Source organism: Chiloscyllium plagiosum, chromosome 35 (genome assembly GCF_004010195.1).
Source record: "Chiloscyllium plagiosum isolate BGI_BamShark_2017 chromosome 35, ASM401019v2, whole genome shotgun sequence".
Classification (NCBI taxonomy): Eukaryota; Metazoa; Chordata; class Chondrichthyes; order Orectolobiformes; family Hemiscylliidae; genus Chiloscyllium; species Chiloscyllium plagiosum.
In genome coordinates, this window is record NC_057744.1 from 29,614,719 (window position 1) to 29,634,313 (window position 19,595).

The 19,595-nt window shown below is 42.4% G+C and overlaps 1 protein-coding gene across 6 annotated transcripts in view; it reads left to right on the forward strand.

The window, feature by feature from the left end:
• robo3 (roundabout, axon guidance receptor, homolog 3 (Drosophila)) overlaps positions 1 to 19,595 on the forward strand; it is a 561,002-nt gene that overhangs the window by 491,048 nt on the left and 50,359 nt on the right. For all 6 annotated transcript variants that reach the window (XM_043676839.1, XM_043676843.1, XM_043676840.1 and 3 more), the window contains 5 exons: positions 92 to 308; positions 3,625 to 3,749; positions 9,756 to 9,927; positions 15,526 to 15,720; positions 18,726 to 18,749. In XM_043676839.1, coding sequence (XP_043532774.1) covers positions 92 to 308; positions 3,625 to 3,749; positions 9,756 to 9,927; positions 15,526 to 15,720; positions 18,726 to 18,749 — 733 coding nt within the window. The remainder of the gene's footprint in view (positions 1 to 91; positions 309 to 3,624; positions 3,750 to 9,755; positions 9,928 to 15,525; positions 15,721 to 18,725; positions 18,750 to 19,595) is intronic.

The following is a 19,595-nucleotide window of genomic DNA, read 5'->3' on the forward strand; positions in this document are numbered from 1 at the left end:
CTACCTTAAATTCTACTAGTATCGATCCTTTATTCCTCCAAGATGGATGATTGTACACATTCCCATGATCCATCTGATGCTTACATCACAGGTTGATCGCCAGGCCCAGTTTATTCAGGGTTACCGGGTGATGTACCGGACCAAGACTAGCGCCTGGCTTGTCCAGGATGTGAAATCACCAGCTGAGCGCACGACCATTCTTGTCGACTTGAAGAAAGGCACCGAGTACGAAATTAAGATCCGTCCATACTTTGATGAGTTTCAAGGAATGGACAGCGAGTCTGTCATCGTACGGACGCCAGAGGAAGGTAAGACCTTGACTGAAGCTTCAGCTTGTAGATGGGTTGAGAATGAAGTAGAATTGTTACTTTGGAAGAGGCTTGTATTGAACTAGCAAGTCATCTTTTACTGTGCTCGAGTTTTAAGTCTGTCAAGCAATAACGTAGAAATCATGCATATTATTTATGGGCTGCCAATTCACTACAAGCCAATTATAGGCATAAAACATTGTCATCCACTTCATATGATCATGTTGCAATCTCTGAAAACACAGATTACGTTTAAAAGAGAAACTCAAACTTTCAGTTCCTAGCTGAAAAACAGGGGGTCATGTTTTTTTTTTTAACTTTTACTGTATCAAATGATAAAGAAATGCTATTGATTAAACACTTTTTACCCTTAGGCAAGTATACTTTAAGCAGCAAGCATAATTTGCCCCTTTCTACTTTCAGTGACGTTGTAGACGTTTATTTCTCCTGGATTCACAGGTTACATGGGTGCTATTGTCTCCTTTTGTAATACTATTTTCCATAGTGACAGCATTCCCTGGAGATTCTATCTCTAGCTCCAGGTCAGGCTTGTGATAAGTCTTCAGCAACTAGGTTTCCAAGTGAGGCATGAGCTCCCACTCTCATTTCACATGGTGATCACTGGGAGTCAGCATTTCCCTGATTAAGGCACAGGCATGGCCAACACATCTCTTCTTGTTCTCGCCCACCCAGGCAGTTGCATTAAATGAAATACTCCAACTGTCCTTTGTCAGGAATATCTCTACCTTTGTTAAAGAAGCCTGTAATGCAGCCTCAGTTTGGTTTTCTTTGTCTGTGTCTCCATGAAAATGGCAGACTATCCCCATGTCCAAGCAGAAATGGTAATTAGCCATCTCCTACTTCCACTGCTTTTCATCTTTGAAACAACAGTACGTATTCCAGTACAGCCATTTACAGTTTGATACCAATAATAATTTGGTGTTAGGAGACTCCAGGTCTTCCTATTGTGAAATAGCAGGTATGAACATTTAGCACCTCTCTTTCAATAACACAATGTAACTCTTAATTTGATCAAATCACTAAACCAGCTAGGTTTACTGTCAGACACACACCAGAATAGGTCACATGACTCCTTTCATTTGGTGATATAATTCCAAACCCTGGTTATTTTATAAACTAAAAGACCTAGTCCTAAAATATAATCATATGCGCCTCACACCTGAGCTGTGGGGAGAGGCTGAATAGGGTGGGGCTATTTTCCCTGGAGCATCGTAGGCTGAGGGTCACCTTATAGAGGTTTAGATTAGATTAGATTACAGTGTGGAAACAGGCCCTTCGGCCCAACAAGTCCACACCGACCCGCCGAAGCGCAACCCACCCATACCCCTACATTTACCCCTTACCTAACACTACGGACAATTTAGCATGGCCAATTCACCTGACCTGCACATCTTTGGACTGTGGGAGGAAACCGGAGCACCCGGAGGAAACCCACGCAGACACGGGGAGAACATGCAAACTCCACACAGTCAGTCGCCTGAGGCGGGAACTGAACCCGGGTCTCTGGCGCTGTGAGGCAGCACAAAGGGCATGGATAGTGTGAATAGTCAAAGGCTTTTCCTCAGGAGTCCAGAACTAGAGGGCATAGGTTTAAGGTGGGAGGGGAAAGGTTTAAAAGGGACCTAATTGGCAACTTTTTCACACAGAGGGTGGTGCTAGTATGGAATGAGCTGCCAGAGGAAGTGGTGGAGGCTGATCCAATTAAAAGGCATCTAGCTGGGTATATGAATAGGAAGGGTTGAGAGGGATATGAGCCAACTGCTGGCAAATTGGAGAAGATTAGTTGAGGATGTCTGGTCAGCATAGACAAGTTGGACTGAATGGTCTATTTCTGTCCTTACGTCTCTATGACTCTATAGTCTTTAATTGATACCATGACGGCATCACAAAACTACAGACTGAAGTACTAAATTGAAGAAGGTCTTCTTTAAATGGAGGTTCAAGCCTTATTTGATGTATCACTAAGAGCCCCAGATTGAAGCAGTATTATTATGGAAACAGTTCTGCTGCACGTCAGATTGATTTTGAACCTGAAGAATCAGCAGAACTATGGTGTAAAATCACTCCATGGAAAGCACAGCTTATTTACCAAGAAAATGTCCTCCTTATGTTTCCTTCATTCAATAAGCCAAGATCAAGATAGTAGAAGGGGGGGGGGACTCCCACAGCAGCTGAAGTCTGTAACACAATGTGCAAATGATCACAGACTGCCAACAATCTGCCACTCAATCTCCTGCTTCGTATTCTTTTCCGCTTTTTCCTCTTCTGATCTCCTCCTCACATCTGTTTTCAGATCAGTGTTTGTAAAGTCTTAGAGAGGAAGCTCTGCCTGTCCAGTCTCCCAGCTGTGGAGTGCCTCATAGCACAAGGAGACCAAAAGAGAGAGAGAGGGAGGATTCAGTTAAATACTGACTGAGTAAATATCCTTTTCCATGGCAAGTCCCCATTACCAAAGCTCTAATAACATACATTCACTAGGATCCAAATTGCAGCTCTGTCCCAGTGTACATGGGGTTTGACTAGTTGCAGAAACGCAAAAATATGCTACGATTGAAAGAGCTGACATGTTGACTAACATGAGAAACAAAGAGACAAAGTAACAGTGAAGAGCCATGTCTGCTCATGATGTATTTGGACCCGAGGCTTTTCTTGCGAGGTTAAATGGACTGGGTAAAGTGTGATACAATGGATTGCACACGGCCCGTGGAATGAATGGACTTTGTGGGCCATTAGGTTTCCCTGCCTGAAGTGAACTGCCCACAAATAGCACCAAGAAATGCCTGCCCTCTATCTCTGACAAGAAACAATGAGGAATCGAGCAGTGTTGCACCCAGGTCATCAATAACCAGAACAAATCTTTATCATCCATCTTTGTATTGGGAGGAGATACTCTAATCTTATTTGCCTGCCATGATCAAGGCCTGTTCCTAGGGTACATCTCTTCCTTGGCACAGCTATGGTTCACATGGACAAAGCAAGATGCATGAAAGCAGCCTGGGACAAATTTCTTAACAGTACCGGGCTTGAATATTTGCATGAAGTTGTTTCTCAGTACTCTTAAATATTTAGTTTAATAAAAAGTTTTTTTAAGAAAGAAGTTTTATTAAGGAATATGTTATATTGTAATGAGCAGAACCCCACTAGCTGAGCTGACACAGGACTGCTGCATATCCTTGAACTCACTTTATCTCAAATATGTTCAGACACGAACTGCAACAGGCGATGTTTCAGAGTCCTGCAGAGTGCTTTCTCTTCACTTAAACACTCTTTTCTTCTTTGCACAAAACAAAAACAGCCCCCGCTGCTGCGCCACAAGCTGTTACCGTGGCGACAATTGGCTTGAGCAATAGCACCAGTATCAGTGTGTCCTGGGAGCCACCCCCTGCTGAGGAGCAGAATGGAATCATCCAGGAGTACAGGGTAAGCTGGGACACATGAGGGATAAATCAAATGAACAGTGGGACAGGGGAAGCTAATGACCTGGGTCTGAAAATATATTAGCCTAATTTCTCAACAGTTGGGACATGTTAATTAAAGAATTTAATCATAATTGTTCTGAGGTGAAGAATGAAAACAAAAGAAGTCTCGTAAATCCATGGGGACTTGGCATTTTTACAATGAGCCTTTAATCGTGCTCAGGTTACTGTTTACCATATGTTCATTACTTTAATTGATCTTTATTCTCTATACAGCCAGCCTGTCTAAAGAGGGGGTTGCGGAGCGGGGGGGGGGGGGGGTGGATATGTCTTGTCATGCATGCTAAACTCAAAAGCTTTAACAGTGAAGAATGGTGGGATGTATTTTGGCACTTAATTTCCAGTTGAACTGTTTTTATCAGTATCTTTTCTCTCGATTTGAACACTCCAAACTAAATAGCAGCTGGCTTCACGTTTGTCAATCTGAAATTGAAAAAACATCAATTCGGTAGTGAGCGTGACAGAAAACTGTCCCAATCGCAGCAACCACATATCATAATACAGACTTTACACTCCACAGTCAGCCAACCTGTCAGTGTAAATGCTGCAAGTTTTGTTCAGCCATCTACAGTGTAGACAGTGAAGAACTAAACTTGAGTCGAACTTTGACAAGATAGTTTGACAGAGTGGAACATGAAGGCAATCATTGATGATGTTCTTCAGGAGAGAAACAGCCTTTTCAATTCCACTGTGGACTCAATCGTCACACAGCGGAGATGAAGAGGATGGTGACTCATCTGTTTGCATAAATTTGCTAACCAGTTGAACAACCACCCATATCTGCTGATTTCAGTTCAGCTCCCTCATGCTGTCAGACTCAGCAACAACAAGCTGTTCACAGCCGGTGGGATTATCAACCTCACCGGCTGGGTGAGTGTTCTGGTTGGATGCATCACTTGTCCTTTGTAGAAACTGCTGGATTTTCATTTCACTGATCCCAAAAGAATGACAATTAAGTGGGTTTGTACACCGGTGGTGTTTTACCCTCTCCTCTACCCCAACCAAGTTACCAACCAGTTGCTGCAGGCAAAGGTAGATCCTTGTGTTACAAATTGTTTCTTTACTAATGCTCATCCAGTTCCATAACCTCTTGCCCCTGTTATCAACTGTTTCTCGACAAATGTTAATCAAGTTCCCTCATACTGTTGTACAGTATACTCTCTCCCAGCATCTGTGTTATAGACTGTAATCTCTGCTGCAGTTAAATCTAGCTGTTTCACACTGGCATCAATCACCCCACCATCAGCAGCATTATACTGAATGTTTCTCCACTTATGTTCATCCAGTTGACCCGCACTGTCACTCCGTGACCTTGCCCCTGGCCTCCTGGATCTGTGCTGATGAGAATCCAGCTTCCTCACTCTAACCTTGTAATGCTGGGTCTGGTAACTCCCATTCCATCATTAGCACTCAGTCATTATGAAAATATATTCAGTTTTGCAAGGGGAATGGTAGAAGAGAGATTGAAATGTAATCTCTTGTTTGTTGAGACTGAATTATGAATAGACCATTCATTCTCAAAAGCATTTTTGAACAATGAGTAAAGTGGGAGTGATTTTCCTGTGAGCTGGCAATAAGGAATTAATATAATCTATCAATAGATATATCAGCATCAGCACTAATGGGCAGGTCAGTGGAAGTAGGATTATTATAAACAAACCTCTTTGCACATGTTTCTTCTGAATAGGACACATGCCTTTACCTTAAGCTAGCAAGGTGTCAGCCTGCAAGTACCTTAGCATAATCGTCATGTTGAGGGGTATTCCCCACTGGGTGGGAAAGTCATTGAAAAATGCTACATTTAAACCTGAAGGAGCCGCTTTCCATTGATAGGCAATAGACGTGGAAGGAAGTGGGTGGGACTATGGGGCCACCCACCCACCCAGTGTCCCAGATGAGAGGCCTAAGCCATTATGTCGGCGAGGTTTTACTTGCATTTGATTAGCAAGCTGCAGATCCAGAAAACAGATTGTCGTTAATGAACAAGGACTGGGGGGTTGGGAGGGAAGCAGGGGCATGGGATGGGTGAACGTAAATCTATGGACCACTTCAGAGTCAAATCAACGGCTGGAATTTCAATTGAAGAGGCAAGAGGAGAGAAGGGACAGTCATTGGAAGGATGCAGTGTAATTTGGGAAAGAGTGCAGTAAGTGTTTTGCAGGGTTCTGATTCTACAATTGTTTCAAAGCAAAGGCAAATTATTTTTTTTGAGAGTAGCCTGCAGAGGTCCCTTTAAGAACCTAGCATTATGAATGCAGTATTTAGAATTCATTCTCCACCTGTTAGTTTCTGACATCAATTGCCTCAAAGTCTCATGCATGTTGTTGGACTCTGAATTGCATTGTTGAACAAGTGAAATAGGCAAATGCTCTGGCCACCCATGATTACCACCAGAAGGCTGAACAAGAGCAAGAGCGAAGCTATACGTTTAGTTTCAAATTTTACAGCTGCCTCAGTCTTACCCAAAAAAAGGCATTCAAAATAGAACACTGTCTCCTTCTCTGCATCTTGAATCATCAAAGCCATAAATCTACCTTCAGATGAGGTTTAACACTGACTCTGGTTTTATTAAATAGTTCAGGATTGAGTTTGTCGCACTTGACTGTTTTGGTCATGTGTCAGTGCAAAGGAACTCTGCTAACTGTAAGAAAAGTGATGTCAGAAAAATCCACAACTGCACTTGACACTATCCTGACTTAGACACATGATCATCACTGGGTCAAATCCTGGTAGTCAAATCCAAGCCAGCCAATGCCTGGAGGAAGAACACCTCATCTTCTGCCTTCCAACCACGGGACCTCCCAACTGCATGGCATCAATGTCAACTTCACGAGTTTCCTCATCCCAGATTCAATCCTCCAACTCAGCATCATCCTCTTGAACTTTCCCACTGTCCAACTTCCTGCCCACCTATCCACTCCACCCTCCCCAACACCATCTACCTATTGCCTTCTCAGCTATCTTCGCCCGCAGCCCCACCCCCACCCTCCTATTTACCTCTCAGCCTCCTTCCCTCCCCTTCCTGATGAAGGGTTATGTCTGAAAATCTCCTCCTCAGATGCTGCCTGACCTGCTGGGCTTTTCCAGCACCACACTCTCGACTTTGATCTCCAGCATCTGCAGACTTTGCTTTCTCCTGGTATTCTATCCCTGACACCATTATGGAAACACCATCAACCCATGTACTTACTGCAAGAGTTCAAGAAGAGAGACCACCATCAGCTGAATGGAGCTTCCTCTTGAGCTCTTCCTAGCACTGGGCCTGCCACCTGGGCTGGTCAGTGGTTCCCACATTCTGGGAAAAAGTGAGTTCAGCTTTCACCTCCAGTCTTTCCCATGCAGAGAGAAAGTTACAGACTTGGACTCAAAATATTGGTTCATTGTAAACAAAACTAAATGTGAATCAACTAAATCTAAAGCAGAAATTAATATTTAGATCATCAGAGTTGGGGCAGAATTAAGCCGGTCCACCCATTGAGTCTGCTCTGGTATTTGATCATGGCTGATATGTTTCTCAACATCATTTTTCTGCCTTCTCCCTGTAATTCTTACCTTTGTCTTAGCTGCCTTCTGTGGCAATGAGTTCAACACATTAACCACACTCTGGCTCAAGAAATTCCTCCTCACCTCAGTTGTACGGTCCTCTCACTCTGAGTCCGTGCCCTTGGGTCCTAGTCTCGCTGACTCATGGAAATATCTTCTCCATGTCTACTTTATTCAGGCCTCTCAGTATTCTGATACTCAAAGATAGGAGCATAGGTCCATAAATGATTTGATTGGAAACCATCAATGATTCTTTGATGTGTGTTCCCTCTGGCAGGACTGTTCCCACAGAATCCAAACACAGCCTCTTCAATTTGATTTGAGGGAGGATTGGCCACCTCAGACAAAGGTCAGAGATCTCGGATTGGGAAGTTCGGAGTCTCAGCGAAAGATCAACAGTGTGGTGACTGGAAACGTCAAGGGAATGTTGAATAGTTTGGGGAGGTGGTGGTGTGGCAGGTGTTCTATGGCCAGCAGGTTAATAGAAAGGCAATCCTCCTGATCCACTGTGCTTTCCTCCAGCTGCCAGGTTATATTTAAAGTGGTAGGAGGAATATGCAACACATAACTTCAACGTTGTATTTAAATTGCCTCCCTACCTCTTGGGAGCAGCCAGTCCCTCAGGCCATGCCCCATTCATCCAAAAGTGGGTGGATTTGGATTAAGCTTTAGACTTAAAGCTTAATCAAGAGGAATATTTGGAATCTGTCAGACATGAGCTAGTAGAAACAGAAATGGAGAGAGCAGTAAGGGAAACATACAGGGTCCTCAGTTTTATTAATAGGAGCTAGAGTATAAGCAAGGAGGTGGCATTGAGCTTGTATGAGACACTTGTTAGACCTCAGCTGAAGTATTATGTACAGCTGTGGGCACCACATTATAAGAAAGATGCAAATGTCTTGGAGAAGATACAGAAATGATTCAATTGAATGGTGTCAGTTATGAGAACAGATTTAAGTAGTTAGGATTGCTCTCACTGGAGAGAAGAAGACTGAGAGAAGGTCTGGTTGAGCTCTTCTGAGCTGGACAGAGCAGATAGGATGAAACAATTCCTGCTCAGCAGAAGTACTAAATGAGAGGGTATAGATTTAAAGGCATGTGCAAACAAAGCAATGGTGATGTGAGAAGCATAGAATCCCTACTGTGCAGAAAGAGGTCATTCAGTCTTCACCGACCCTGTGAAGAGCATCCCAAACAGATCCAGCCCCCTACCCTATTCCCATTACACCACACTTACCATGGCTAACCCAACCAGCCTGCAAATCTTTAGACTGGAGGAGGAAACTGGAGCATCTGGCAGAAACCTGCGCAGATACAGGGAGAACATATCAACTCCACACAGACAGTCACCCCGAGGCTGCAAAAATAAAACCCGGGTTCCTGGAGCTGTGAGGCAGCAGTGGTAACCACTGTCCCACCGTGCCTCCCTTTTCACATAGCATCTTTTTCACACAGCGAGTAGTTAGGGTGTGGAATGCACTGCCTGGAAATGTGATGAGGGCAGGTTTCAATTGGTGCATTCAAGAGGGCATCAGACTTTTTTTTTGGATAGTAATGGTGTGCAGGGAGATGGGGAAAAGGCAGGAGTAATAGAACTAGAGCAGGCACAATAGGCTGAATAGTCTCCATCTGCACCATAATAACTCAGTGATTCTCAGAAAGTAGCAGAGATTGGAAGGATGAGCTCCACAGGACACAACCTTTTTTTTTCTGCAAATTGGTTCTCAAGAAGACGTTGAAGCTGCAGGGATATTGAATACTTATCATTCAGTGTTCAAATGTATTGGCTGTTAGTGCCAATCCCAGTGCTGTCCCTTCAGATTAATATAATCAGGTCTGGACATTCTAATAAACCCTAATCTTCAGGCATTAAGGCTGTTTGAGAACAATACCTGACAATATGTTACGTTTGACTCCATTAATAACTTTATAGTTATTAAGTAGCAGAACTGTGTATGTGCACCATTAATATAGACTCAGTACTATCTTTTATATAGAACATTCTCTTCTTTATTACAAATTAATAATGTACCGATTGCAATGTACTTTCAGCTGTGGTAATCCTTCGGTCAGTATAGATCGCTGTTACAGTCATTCAGTGCCTAATCACTTAATCCCACATTAATAACCTTATAATTAAATTGTTGTTTCAAAAAAAGGCATTATCACAAAGTCTTGTCTCAGCTCACTGCCCACAGCTACACAGTGACCCATGTGACTGGGTGCTAAGCGCAAAGTAATTGAGATTTTCTAGATACTGTAAGTCATTTCCAAAACAAATAAGGTTTAAAGGAAAGATCCCAATGATAATATCTGACGCACAAACAGCTTTGCTTGTTTCAATCTTCATGTGGATTTTGTTCCTGTGAGTGCTGCTTTTCTTAATTTGATCTGTTTGCTGTGGTAGATTTGGTGCCTGGGAAATGATACCCGTTTCCATGTCAACAAGTCGATTGATGGAACTGTCCATTCAACAGTGGTGCGGGGGTTGATAGCCGGTGTGCTGTACCGTGTGGAAGTGGCAGCAGCCACCAGTGCTGGAGTTGGGGTACGAAGCCAACCTGCAACTGTCCTTATCAGTAAGTGAAAGCAGCTTGAGACAAAACTATAGAAATGGAGGGGGCTGGCTCTTATAGTGATGAAATATTAACAATCTGTGCTAAGATATGTGCCTCTTGCCAAACCTCGTACCATTTTCTAATAACAATTTGTGGCTGACTGTCCAATGGCTTTTAACATTTCATATTTTTACTCATAGAGTTGGGGAGCAATTATACCTTTAGAGTCATACAGAAACAGACCCTTCAGTCCAATGAGTCCCTACCAACCATAATCCCAAATTAAACTAGATCCCCCTGCGTGCGCTTGGCTCATATCCAAACATTTCTTATTCACGTACGTATCTAAATATCTTCTAAATGTTGTAACTGTGCTCACATCTAGCACTACCTCTGGAGGTTCAGTCCACCTACAAACCACTCTGTGTAAAACAAATTGCCCCTTGTATCTTTCTCCTCTCATTCTTAGAAAATATGCCTCCTAATCTGGAAATCCTCCATACTAGGGAAAAGTCACCTGTCATTCACCTTATTTATACCCTTCATGATTTTATAAGTCTCTATAAGATCACCCTTCAATCTCCTATGCTCCAATGAACAAAGTCCCAGCCAGTGCAGCCTCTCCTTATAACTCAAACACTCCATTCCTGGCAACATCTGAGTAAATCTCTTCTCAACACTCTCCAGCTTAATACTATACTTCCAACAGGTGACCAGAACTGTACACAGCACTCCAGTAGAGGCCTTACCAACATAGAGTCATAGAGATGTACAGCATGGAAACAGACCCTTCGTTCCAACCTGTCCATGCCGACCAGATATCCCAAACCCAATCTAGTCCCACCTGTCAGCACCCGGCCTATATCCCTCCAAACCCTTCCTATTCATAAGCCCATCCAAATGCCTCTTAAATGTTGCAATTATACCAGCCTCCACCACATCCTCTGGCAGCTCATTCCATAAACGTACCACCCTCTGCGTGAAAAAGTTATCCCTTAGGTCTCTTTTATATCTTTCCCCTCTCACCCTAAACCTATGCCCTCTAGTTCTGGACTTCCCAGTCCCAGGGAAAAGACTTTGCCTATTTACCCAATCCATGCCCCTCATAATTTTGTAAACCTATATAAGGTCACCCCTCAGCCTCCGCATACAACTTCAACATAACGGCCCAACTCCCATACTCAAAAGTCTGAGCAATGAAGGTTATTGTGCTGAATGTCTTCTTAACCACCCTGTCTCCCCTAGACCTCTGTATTCTATACACTATCTAAGGCCCTACCTTTAATTGTATAAGCCCTGTCCTTGTTGGTTTTACCAAAATTCAATACTTCACTTTTGTACAAATTAGACTCTATGTGCCACTCATCAGTCCATTGACTCTCGATGACCCCAGGTTTGACTATTTGCCACAATTGAAACTTGAAAGACAAACTTTCATTTATATAAAAACTTTCACGATGTAAGATGTCCCAAAGCACTTTTAAACCAGTGAAATAATTATAGAAAAGCAGTCACAATTGTAATGTAGGATGTGTGGCAGCCTTGGTCTGACAAATAACAAGGTAGTTATGACCAAATAATTTGATTTTGCTCTTGGTTAAGGGATAAATATTGACAAAAACACAAGGGAGAACTCTCCAACCTCTCTTCAACGAGTGCAAAGCAATCTTTTACATCTAGCTGAGAGGAAAGATGGGGGCTTTTCATCCTAAATATGACATCTCCAATAGTGTAGCACTCTTTCAACACTGGAGAATCCACCTAGATTGTGCACTCAAACCTTTGGAGTTGGGTGCCGTCTTAAAGTGATAGTTCAAGTTATGCAAAGCTCTATCATTGCAGCAGAGTAATACATTGAATGACATTTCATAAGAGCTATGTTTTTCACCCAGCATTTAAAGAGCAGAGGATTTAAATAACTTGACAGTTTCAGAAACCTTATCCAGCTTTTTACACACATTCACATCTCCTCTGAAGAATAGTCACATACTCTTCCTCTGTTTAAGATTAGTTCCATTTGAATTCAGTGCTGAGCTCAAATAACCATTCCAGGTTTGAGATTACAATTTGCAGGCATCACATCCTATCCCCTTCTCTCTCCACACCCTCTGGCAAGAATGGCAACAGTCTGAATTAGGACCAGGACTTCTAGATTTAGGGCTCTCATGCCCCTGTGAGCAATATTTGTGCAACCGTCTGTAGCAAAACTCAGATTGCCAGCACTAAAGGAGGGAGGGCATCTTGATTATGGCAAATAGGGCTCATATAGTGTAAATACAAAGCCTATTCAGCTCATTCCATCCTCTAATGTTCTATTCCAGATCACAATCAGGCAATTTGTCGTCTTCTCACTACCAGTAATTCTCTTCTGACTGAATTATAAATTGATTCAGTTGTTTCTTGACTGCTTTGTTTGTACTTACTCAGCCAGCAACTTGACACATGAAGATGATATGGATCATTCCGTGACCTACTGCTCTGACTGAATTCTCAGTTGCCAGTCATTTCAGTTACTCCTTGAAGGGAAATGCCTGGTCCCTTCCAAGTAGTGAGCTGGACATAGAAGAACAAAAACTGAAAACATTCAACAACTCTCTTTTAGAGTAAGGGAGAGTCAACAGAGCTGTTCAAAATCATAAAGGATTTTGATAAAGAAGAGAGGGAGAAGCTGTTCCTAGTGGCTGGAAGGTTGATAACCATAACACACAGGTTTAAGATAACTAGAAAAAGGGAGAAGAATATATTTTTGTGAAGTTGTAATGCCCTACAAATTGACAGATTGAATGGGCAGTGGATGCAGATTCACTTAGAACTTTCAAAAGGGAATTGAGTATCTTGTTAAAAGGGTGTATCTGCTGCTGCTGAGGGAGTTATAGTACTCATCATTGTGTTTGGAACAGGAAGGCAACACCCATTCCATCCATATCTACATGTACAGCCTGCCTCAGCAGTTGGCTTGCTCACCCATTAATCTCTCCACTGACTACCCCAATCTCCACACCAACTATACCCCAGTAATCAATTTAACACCCCATTAACTACCCCATTAACAATCCCACTCACCATCTCGCTAACTATCCATGAAACCAAATTACTAACCACTCAGCCAACCACCCCGTTATCCAAAATCATCAGAAATCATCTCACTAACCAGCCTAATAATCACACCTTTAACCACTCCATTAACTTGCAAACTAATTGCCGCATTAACCATCTCACTAATCTCACCAAGCACCTCATCTAGCTCTGAATTCACCCCCCAGCTCAATCCAGCGTGTAACTGACAGTCCTATTCGGTTCACTGGCATTCAGATCTCTGCCCCATTGGTACTTGTCTCATTGCTGCAGTAAATTCCACGAAAATTCCAATCCTGACCCATGATATAAGATGGGAAGAGTAAGATCACGCAGTATTTTAAGATTCTGCACATTATATAATCATTTGAAAGACAGGGCATTTGATTTGTTTTGCAGTTTTGAAATGTTTTTGAGTTGTTCAATGTGATAGATGGTCCCAAACTTTGGTGCGAGAAGCGGCAGGTCTAGCAGTGACATGTCATCCTCTGCAACTGACTGGGCACTGACTGTGTCCCTGCAACTGTGTTGGCAACAGACTCATTAACATTAAAAAAACTATCCAGAGGAAAAGCAGTGGGTGTAGAATTAATCAGGTAGCAGCCACAGATACAATGGACTGCCTGGCCTCCTTGTGTGCTGTAAGATTCTTGGACAGTTGAATATATGGTTGCGTGACGTGTGACTCATTCTTTCAAGTTCCTGGAGCTGCTGTGATTCAAACAATTCCTCAGAGTGTAACTGAGTCAGAAATTACGAGCACCATAGAAACTAATGACAACTTGGACACCACTGAGACCATAGCAACACCAAACACAAACAAGCAATGAAATATATTTTTAATGTTTGGTAGATTAGCTTATAAACACGATGCAGTGTGAAGCTGTATTCAGCAGGAAGCTCTTGCGCTGCCCAGTTTGATGCATCACTTTACAGAGAATTATTTATCAAAGGCATATTAGACAATCATTTCAAATCCTTTCACCTAGTGCAGCGATGGGGCCATGGCTTTATATCTCCAGTTCATCGCATCATCCCTGCACGGAGCTGCATCACTGTAGGAATTATTGAATGAGGTTGGAATGCATCCTCACTGGAATAGGAGGCATTTGGAATATTGCATGCGATTCTGGTCTCCTTCCTATCGGAAGAAAGTTGTGAAACTTGAAAGGGTTCAGATTAGAAAAGGGTTCAGAAAAGATTTACAAGAATGTTGCCAGGGTTGGATGATTTGAGCAAAGGGAAAGGTTGAATAGGTTGGGGATGTTTTCCCTGGAGTGTCGGAGTCTGAGGGGTGACCTTATAGAGGTTTATAAAATCATGAGAATCATGGATAGGATAAATAGACAAAGTCTCCTCCCTGCAGGAGGGAGTCCAGAACGAGAGAGCATAGGTTTAAGGTGAGAGGGGAAAGATGTAACGGAAACCTAAGGGGCAACTTTTTCATGCTGAGGGGTGGTACATGTAATGTATGAGCTGCCAAAGGAAGTGGTGGAGGCTGGTACAATTGCAACATTTAAAAGGCATCTGGATGGGTATAGGAATAGGAAGGATTTGGAGGGATATGGGCCGGGTACTGGCAGCTGGGACTAGATTGAGTTGGGATATCTGGTCAGCATGGATGGGTCGGACCGAAGAGTCTGTTTCCATGCTGTACATCTCTCTGACTCTATGACTCTATTCAATTTGATCATTTGGATTGTAAGTGCATTGACCTGCCTTTGTTCCTGTTAAGCCTTAACATTCTTGATGAGCAAGAACTATTAATCATAGTTTTGAAATACTCTGCTTTAGATGGAAAATAATTTGGATTTCTACATCACCCTGATTGGCCCAGCTCTAATTTTAATAATCTAGAGTCTCCCACAAAGAGGATTTAGTTTCCCTCTATTTAACCGATCAATTTCTTTAATCCTCTGGGTTAGCTCGCCACTTCATTCCCTCCAGCTGAGTGCACTGTTTTAATCAATCTGATTGAAGCCTGTTAGGATCCACTCATTCCCCTCACTGGCCAAACTCTGGTCTGACCTGACCTGATCTGATCTGCCTGTGTTGATTGAGGTGCTTGGTGGAGATCAAGAATACTTCCACAAGTCAGCAGCAGAGATTCAGTGGCTCAATAAGCCTTCAGTGACGGTGTTGCCTCATACATCAGCATTGGCATAGGAACAAGGAATACATTAAAAAGCAGTTCTCTTTTGACAAAGTGTTATTGGATTCAGAAATGCTAACTTTGTTTCCCTCCCTACAGATGCTGCCAGATCTGCTGTGTTTCTCCAGCGCTTTCTATTTGTGTTTCGGATTTTCTGCATCTGCAGTTCTTTGTTTTTGTTTAGGGAGTATTGAATGAAGGATTTCCTAAACAACGGGGAGAGGGATAACATTGCATGATAAGCAGCGAGACAAAAAATTTATTTTGGACAGTCATTAAAAATAAACAAGCAATTCATTATGTGCTGCTCTTCAAGATAAATTTCTATCCTGATTGTACTTTATTTCACATATATTTCTTCACTTTTATCTAATCTGGCCCACTCTCCCCAGATCCAACTTCAGACCAGGAGCCGGTTCCTGTGGAGGACAATGAGAATGTCAGTCTGGCAGAGCAGATCACAGATGTAGTCAAACAGCCAGCATTCATCGCTGGCATTGGGGGAGCGTGCTGGGTGATTTTGATGGGCTTCAGCGTGTGGCTGTACTGCCGCAGAAAGAAAAGGAAAGAACTCAGTCATTTCACTGGTAAGGGGGAAAGGCAGAATAACAACAGCACATTTCATTTGTTCAGCAGCGTTAATCTAGCAAATCACCCTAAAACCCTGCTTAGAAATGTTATCAGACAAAATTTGAAAACCAATCCACAAAAGGACATGTAGTTAAAACCTACCTCCTTAAGCAACATCCCAAAGAAGCAGCAGAGAGATGAAATAACTGCTCAGAAGCCAGTATCCCATCACCAAGTCAATCTTTACTTACTTGTGCACAGTACACTAGCTATAGGTAGCCAGCTCAGAGTTTGCCCTCTGAACTGAGGAAATTCTAAATCTCCTGGTTATTTTTTTTTTAACCAAGTCACCCTTTATTTACTAGTGCACAGTAACACTGGCTGTAGCCAGCCAGCTTGGAATCAGCCCTCAACTGAGGAAATTCTTATCTCTTGGTTATATATTTTTTCTTTTGTTTTAAGAATTGTCGAGCAGTGCCTGCTTGAGACCCTGAGCAATTCACCAAATAAAGAACTTTGGATTCATACATGAATTGGATGAATTTGAAAACAATAGCTTGAAATAACTGCTCAGAGTCCAGTTCCTGTCACTAAGCCATCCTTTATTTACTTGTATACAGTACACTGGTCAGTCCCTGAACTGAGGAGATTCTTAACTCCTAGCTTTTTTGTTTGTTCAGGGTTATACAAATTGACAACCACATGGCACACTAATAGTTAACAGTCAAAAAAACTACAAAGAAACAGGATCCCGAAAACAAACGCCTAAAGTCCCCTATAACCAACAGGAAAAGCAATACATTGAATCAGTGGAGTAAACCACATCTCAATACTCCAAATAAAAATGTACAGCAAACAGCCAAAACAGTGTGTAAAACGAAACTCTCACATCAGCACCTCCAGCGGAATAGACTCTCCCCAGAGATACACAAAATGCAATGCACATATAGAAACATAATTCAATCACAACCTACACAATAAGATACAGTGCCAACATGGTATACACATAAGAGAACAGTGCAATCAGCGAGGGGCAGTGTCCATTCCAAGACAGAGTCCACTCATGAGGTAGAGTCCACTCACAAAACAGGGGCGGCCCCCAATGCTGGGGCTGCTCCCAGAGTTTGCCATCCGACCCAGAATCCACTTCCCAAACCCAGAATCTGTCTCCAACAGCAGGGGTCACTCCTGACGGCATGTCCTCCTCCTCCTGTTGACATGCTGCACATGAAGGCTCAGCTTATTGAAAGATGTAAAGATGGGATCTTATTGAAAGATGTAAGATTCTGAAGGGACTTGACCATATAGATACAGTAAGTTCGCTCCCTTGTGGGAAAGTCTAGCACCCGTTGTTACAATCTTTGTTTAATTTATTCATGGGATCTGGGCATCACTAGCTAGGCCAGCATTTTTGTTTTGCCAATTCTTAATTGTCCAGAGGGCAGTCAAAAGTCAACCATGCTTCTGAGAGTTTAGAGTCACAGGTAGGCTAGACGTGTGGTTAGGATGGCAGTATCCTACCCAAAAGGACATTAGTGAACCAAACAGGTTTTTCCTGACAATCAATAATGGCTTTGTGGTCATCATTAGATTCTTATTTCCAAATTATTATTGAATTCAAATTCCACCCATCTATCATAGCAGAATTTGAACCAGGGTCCCTAGAACATTACCCGAGTCTCTGAATTAATAGTCTAGTGTTAATATCACCAGGCCATTGTCTATCTTAATCTTAGAGTAAGGGATTGTTCATTTAAGACCATGATGAGAAGGAATTTCTTCACTCACTTTAATGCAGAGAATTGTCAAGGTTGGGTTATTAAATATATTCAAACTGAGATAAACAGATTTTTAATCAACAAGGGAATTAAGGGGTGAAGAGATTATGGGGTAAAGGCAGGAAAGTGGAGTTGTGGATTATCAGACATTCCCCAATCTCATTGAATGCCAGGAGAGACTCGATGGGCTGATTGGCCTACTTCTGTCCCACGTGTCTTAGGAAGGAAATTCCAGAGCAGAGGCCTTTGGTAATTGAAAGTATGGTCATTGTCACTAGATTGTATATTGCTTCGCCCAAGCATCATCATTCCCTTCTGGACTGTTCGCTTGTCCAGAAACACATTTTCAACTTGAAAAAGCTTTATTTTTTTGTAAACATACCATCAAAAGACCCAGTTGACTTACTACACAAAGAACAAATTACAAGCACTAGCCACCATGGGCAATGTCAGGGGAAGAAATTGTTATTGTTTCCTCTTAGCTGCCATGCTTCAGCGCAGTCAATGGTGAGGAAACTGCTCAAACAGACTGCCTCAGGATACAAGTGCTCCATTTCCCCTCACAATCACCTTTCCTCCTAGAGCTCAGCCAAATGAAGAATCTTGAGATGTGGGGGATCTCGGGCACTGCCCCATTGATGAATTATCCAGCACAGGACACTACATTGTTGGGGCTGCAAATTCTTTCTTCAGTTTTTAAAAAAATGCTTGTCAGAAATTTTTTTTTCCTCCCATATGACCCTACCTTTGCTCAAACAACATAAATTCATTTACGTTTGGTCCAGATTCAAACCCTCAGTGTGTTCACTCAATCTGTGTCCCAACAGTTTTATAATGATTAGGAACTCGCCTTGTCGTGAGAGATCAGAAGCGCTGAGGTTTCTTGCATAGAGTATAGATGGTGGCAAGACCTTACATGTTGAGTCTTTTAAGATGGAGAGGCTGCTATACTGACTGACCAGTGAACTCTCCCGCTCTTGCCACCAGTGCAGGTTTATTGGAAGGATTATCAGGTTGGTTGCTGGCCACATTACAGTGGCCACCTGTGGCCATCAAGTCCCAAAGCAGCATTCGAACCCAGAGCTCAGGCTCAGATTGAACCAGAAGAGCTCGATCAGAGGCAATATCTAAAGGTGCTCCCTTAGGAATCTGGCCAGTTAACAGCATGGCTTTGGTGATACAGTGAGTTTGAAGTGTTGATTGTATTTGCTGACCATCCTCTTTCTCTCCTCTTTCTTTCACAGCTTCCTTTGCATACACGCCAGCAGGTATGTTATGCACCGTTTTCAATTCTCTGATACTTTGAAACATTTCCTTGTGGTCTGCAGACGTACAAAGGTTGTGATTGTGAAGTAAAGCAAAGCTCCAAAGGTCATAGGCATTCAATAAATGCATCACTCTACCCAGCTTTTGCTCAGCAACATTCAGATGAGCTTTTTCTTTGTAACAGACACAACAAAATTACCTCAACTGCAAAGGTTCAGTGCACTCCTATTAAAAGAGCTGCAAACTAATTCCTGGCTGTCTTTTTAAATTAAATGATTTATCCAGAATGGTAGCCGTCAGCCAGATCAATTTTATTCAGTATATTGTACACCCTTGTGATGCTGCATTAAGTATAGGCTGGGAGAGCTGAACTGTTTGGAAAGCTGATGAGAAAATGGTTGCCTGTCAACCTTGCAGAGAGGGCTGGTCAATAAAATGGATTTTCTTTTCAAAGAACTGCTGTAAGCAAAAAAAAAGAGAAATAAATTAACGTGGATCAATCTGGCTGGGTCCAGACACCAAAAAAATGGAAATGTAGTGATTTTCATTACAGACGATCACTCTTCTAGAATACAGGGGTGTCCAAATATGGACCTTTTCCAATTTGCCAGCCCAAGCAATTCAGCTGTCAAAAAGCACATTGTCAAGTCTGTTATAAATATTGAATATATAATAGGAAATTAACACACTACATTACTATATTGAAAAAGAGGTCTATGTAGTCTCTCATCAAAAACTATCAGCTTTTAGAACTGTCCCTGCATGTTGATGCTGTATGGGGGTGCTTTGAGAAAGGCTAGGGGAATGGGTATTATCAGTCTAGAGCTACCACTGGCCAGTTCTCAAAA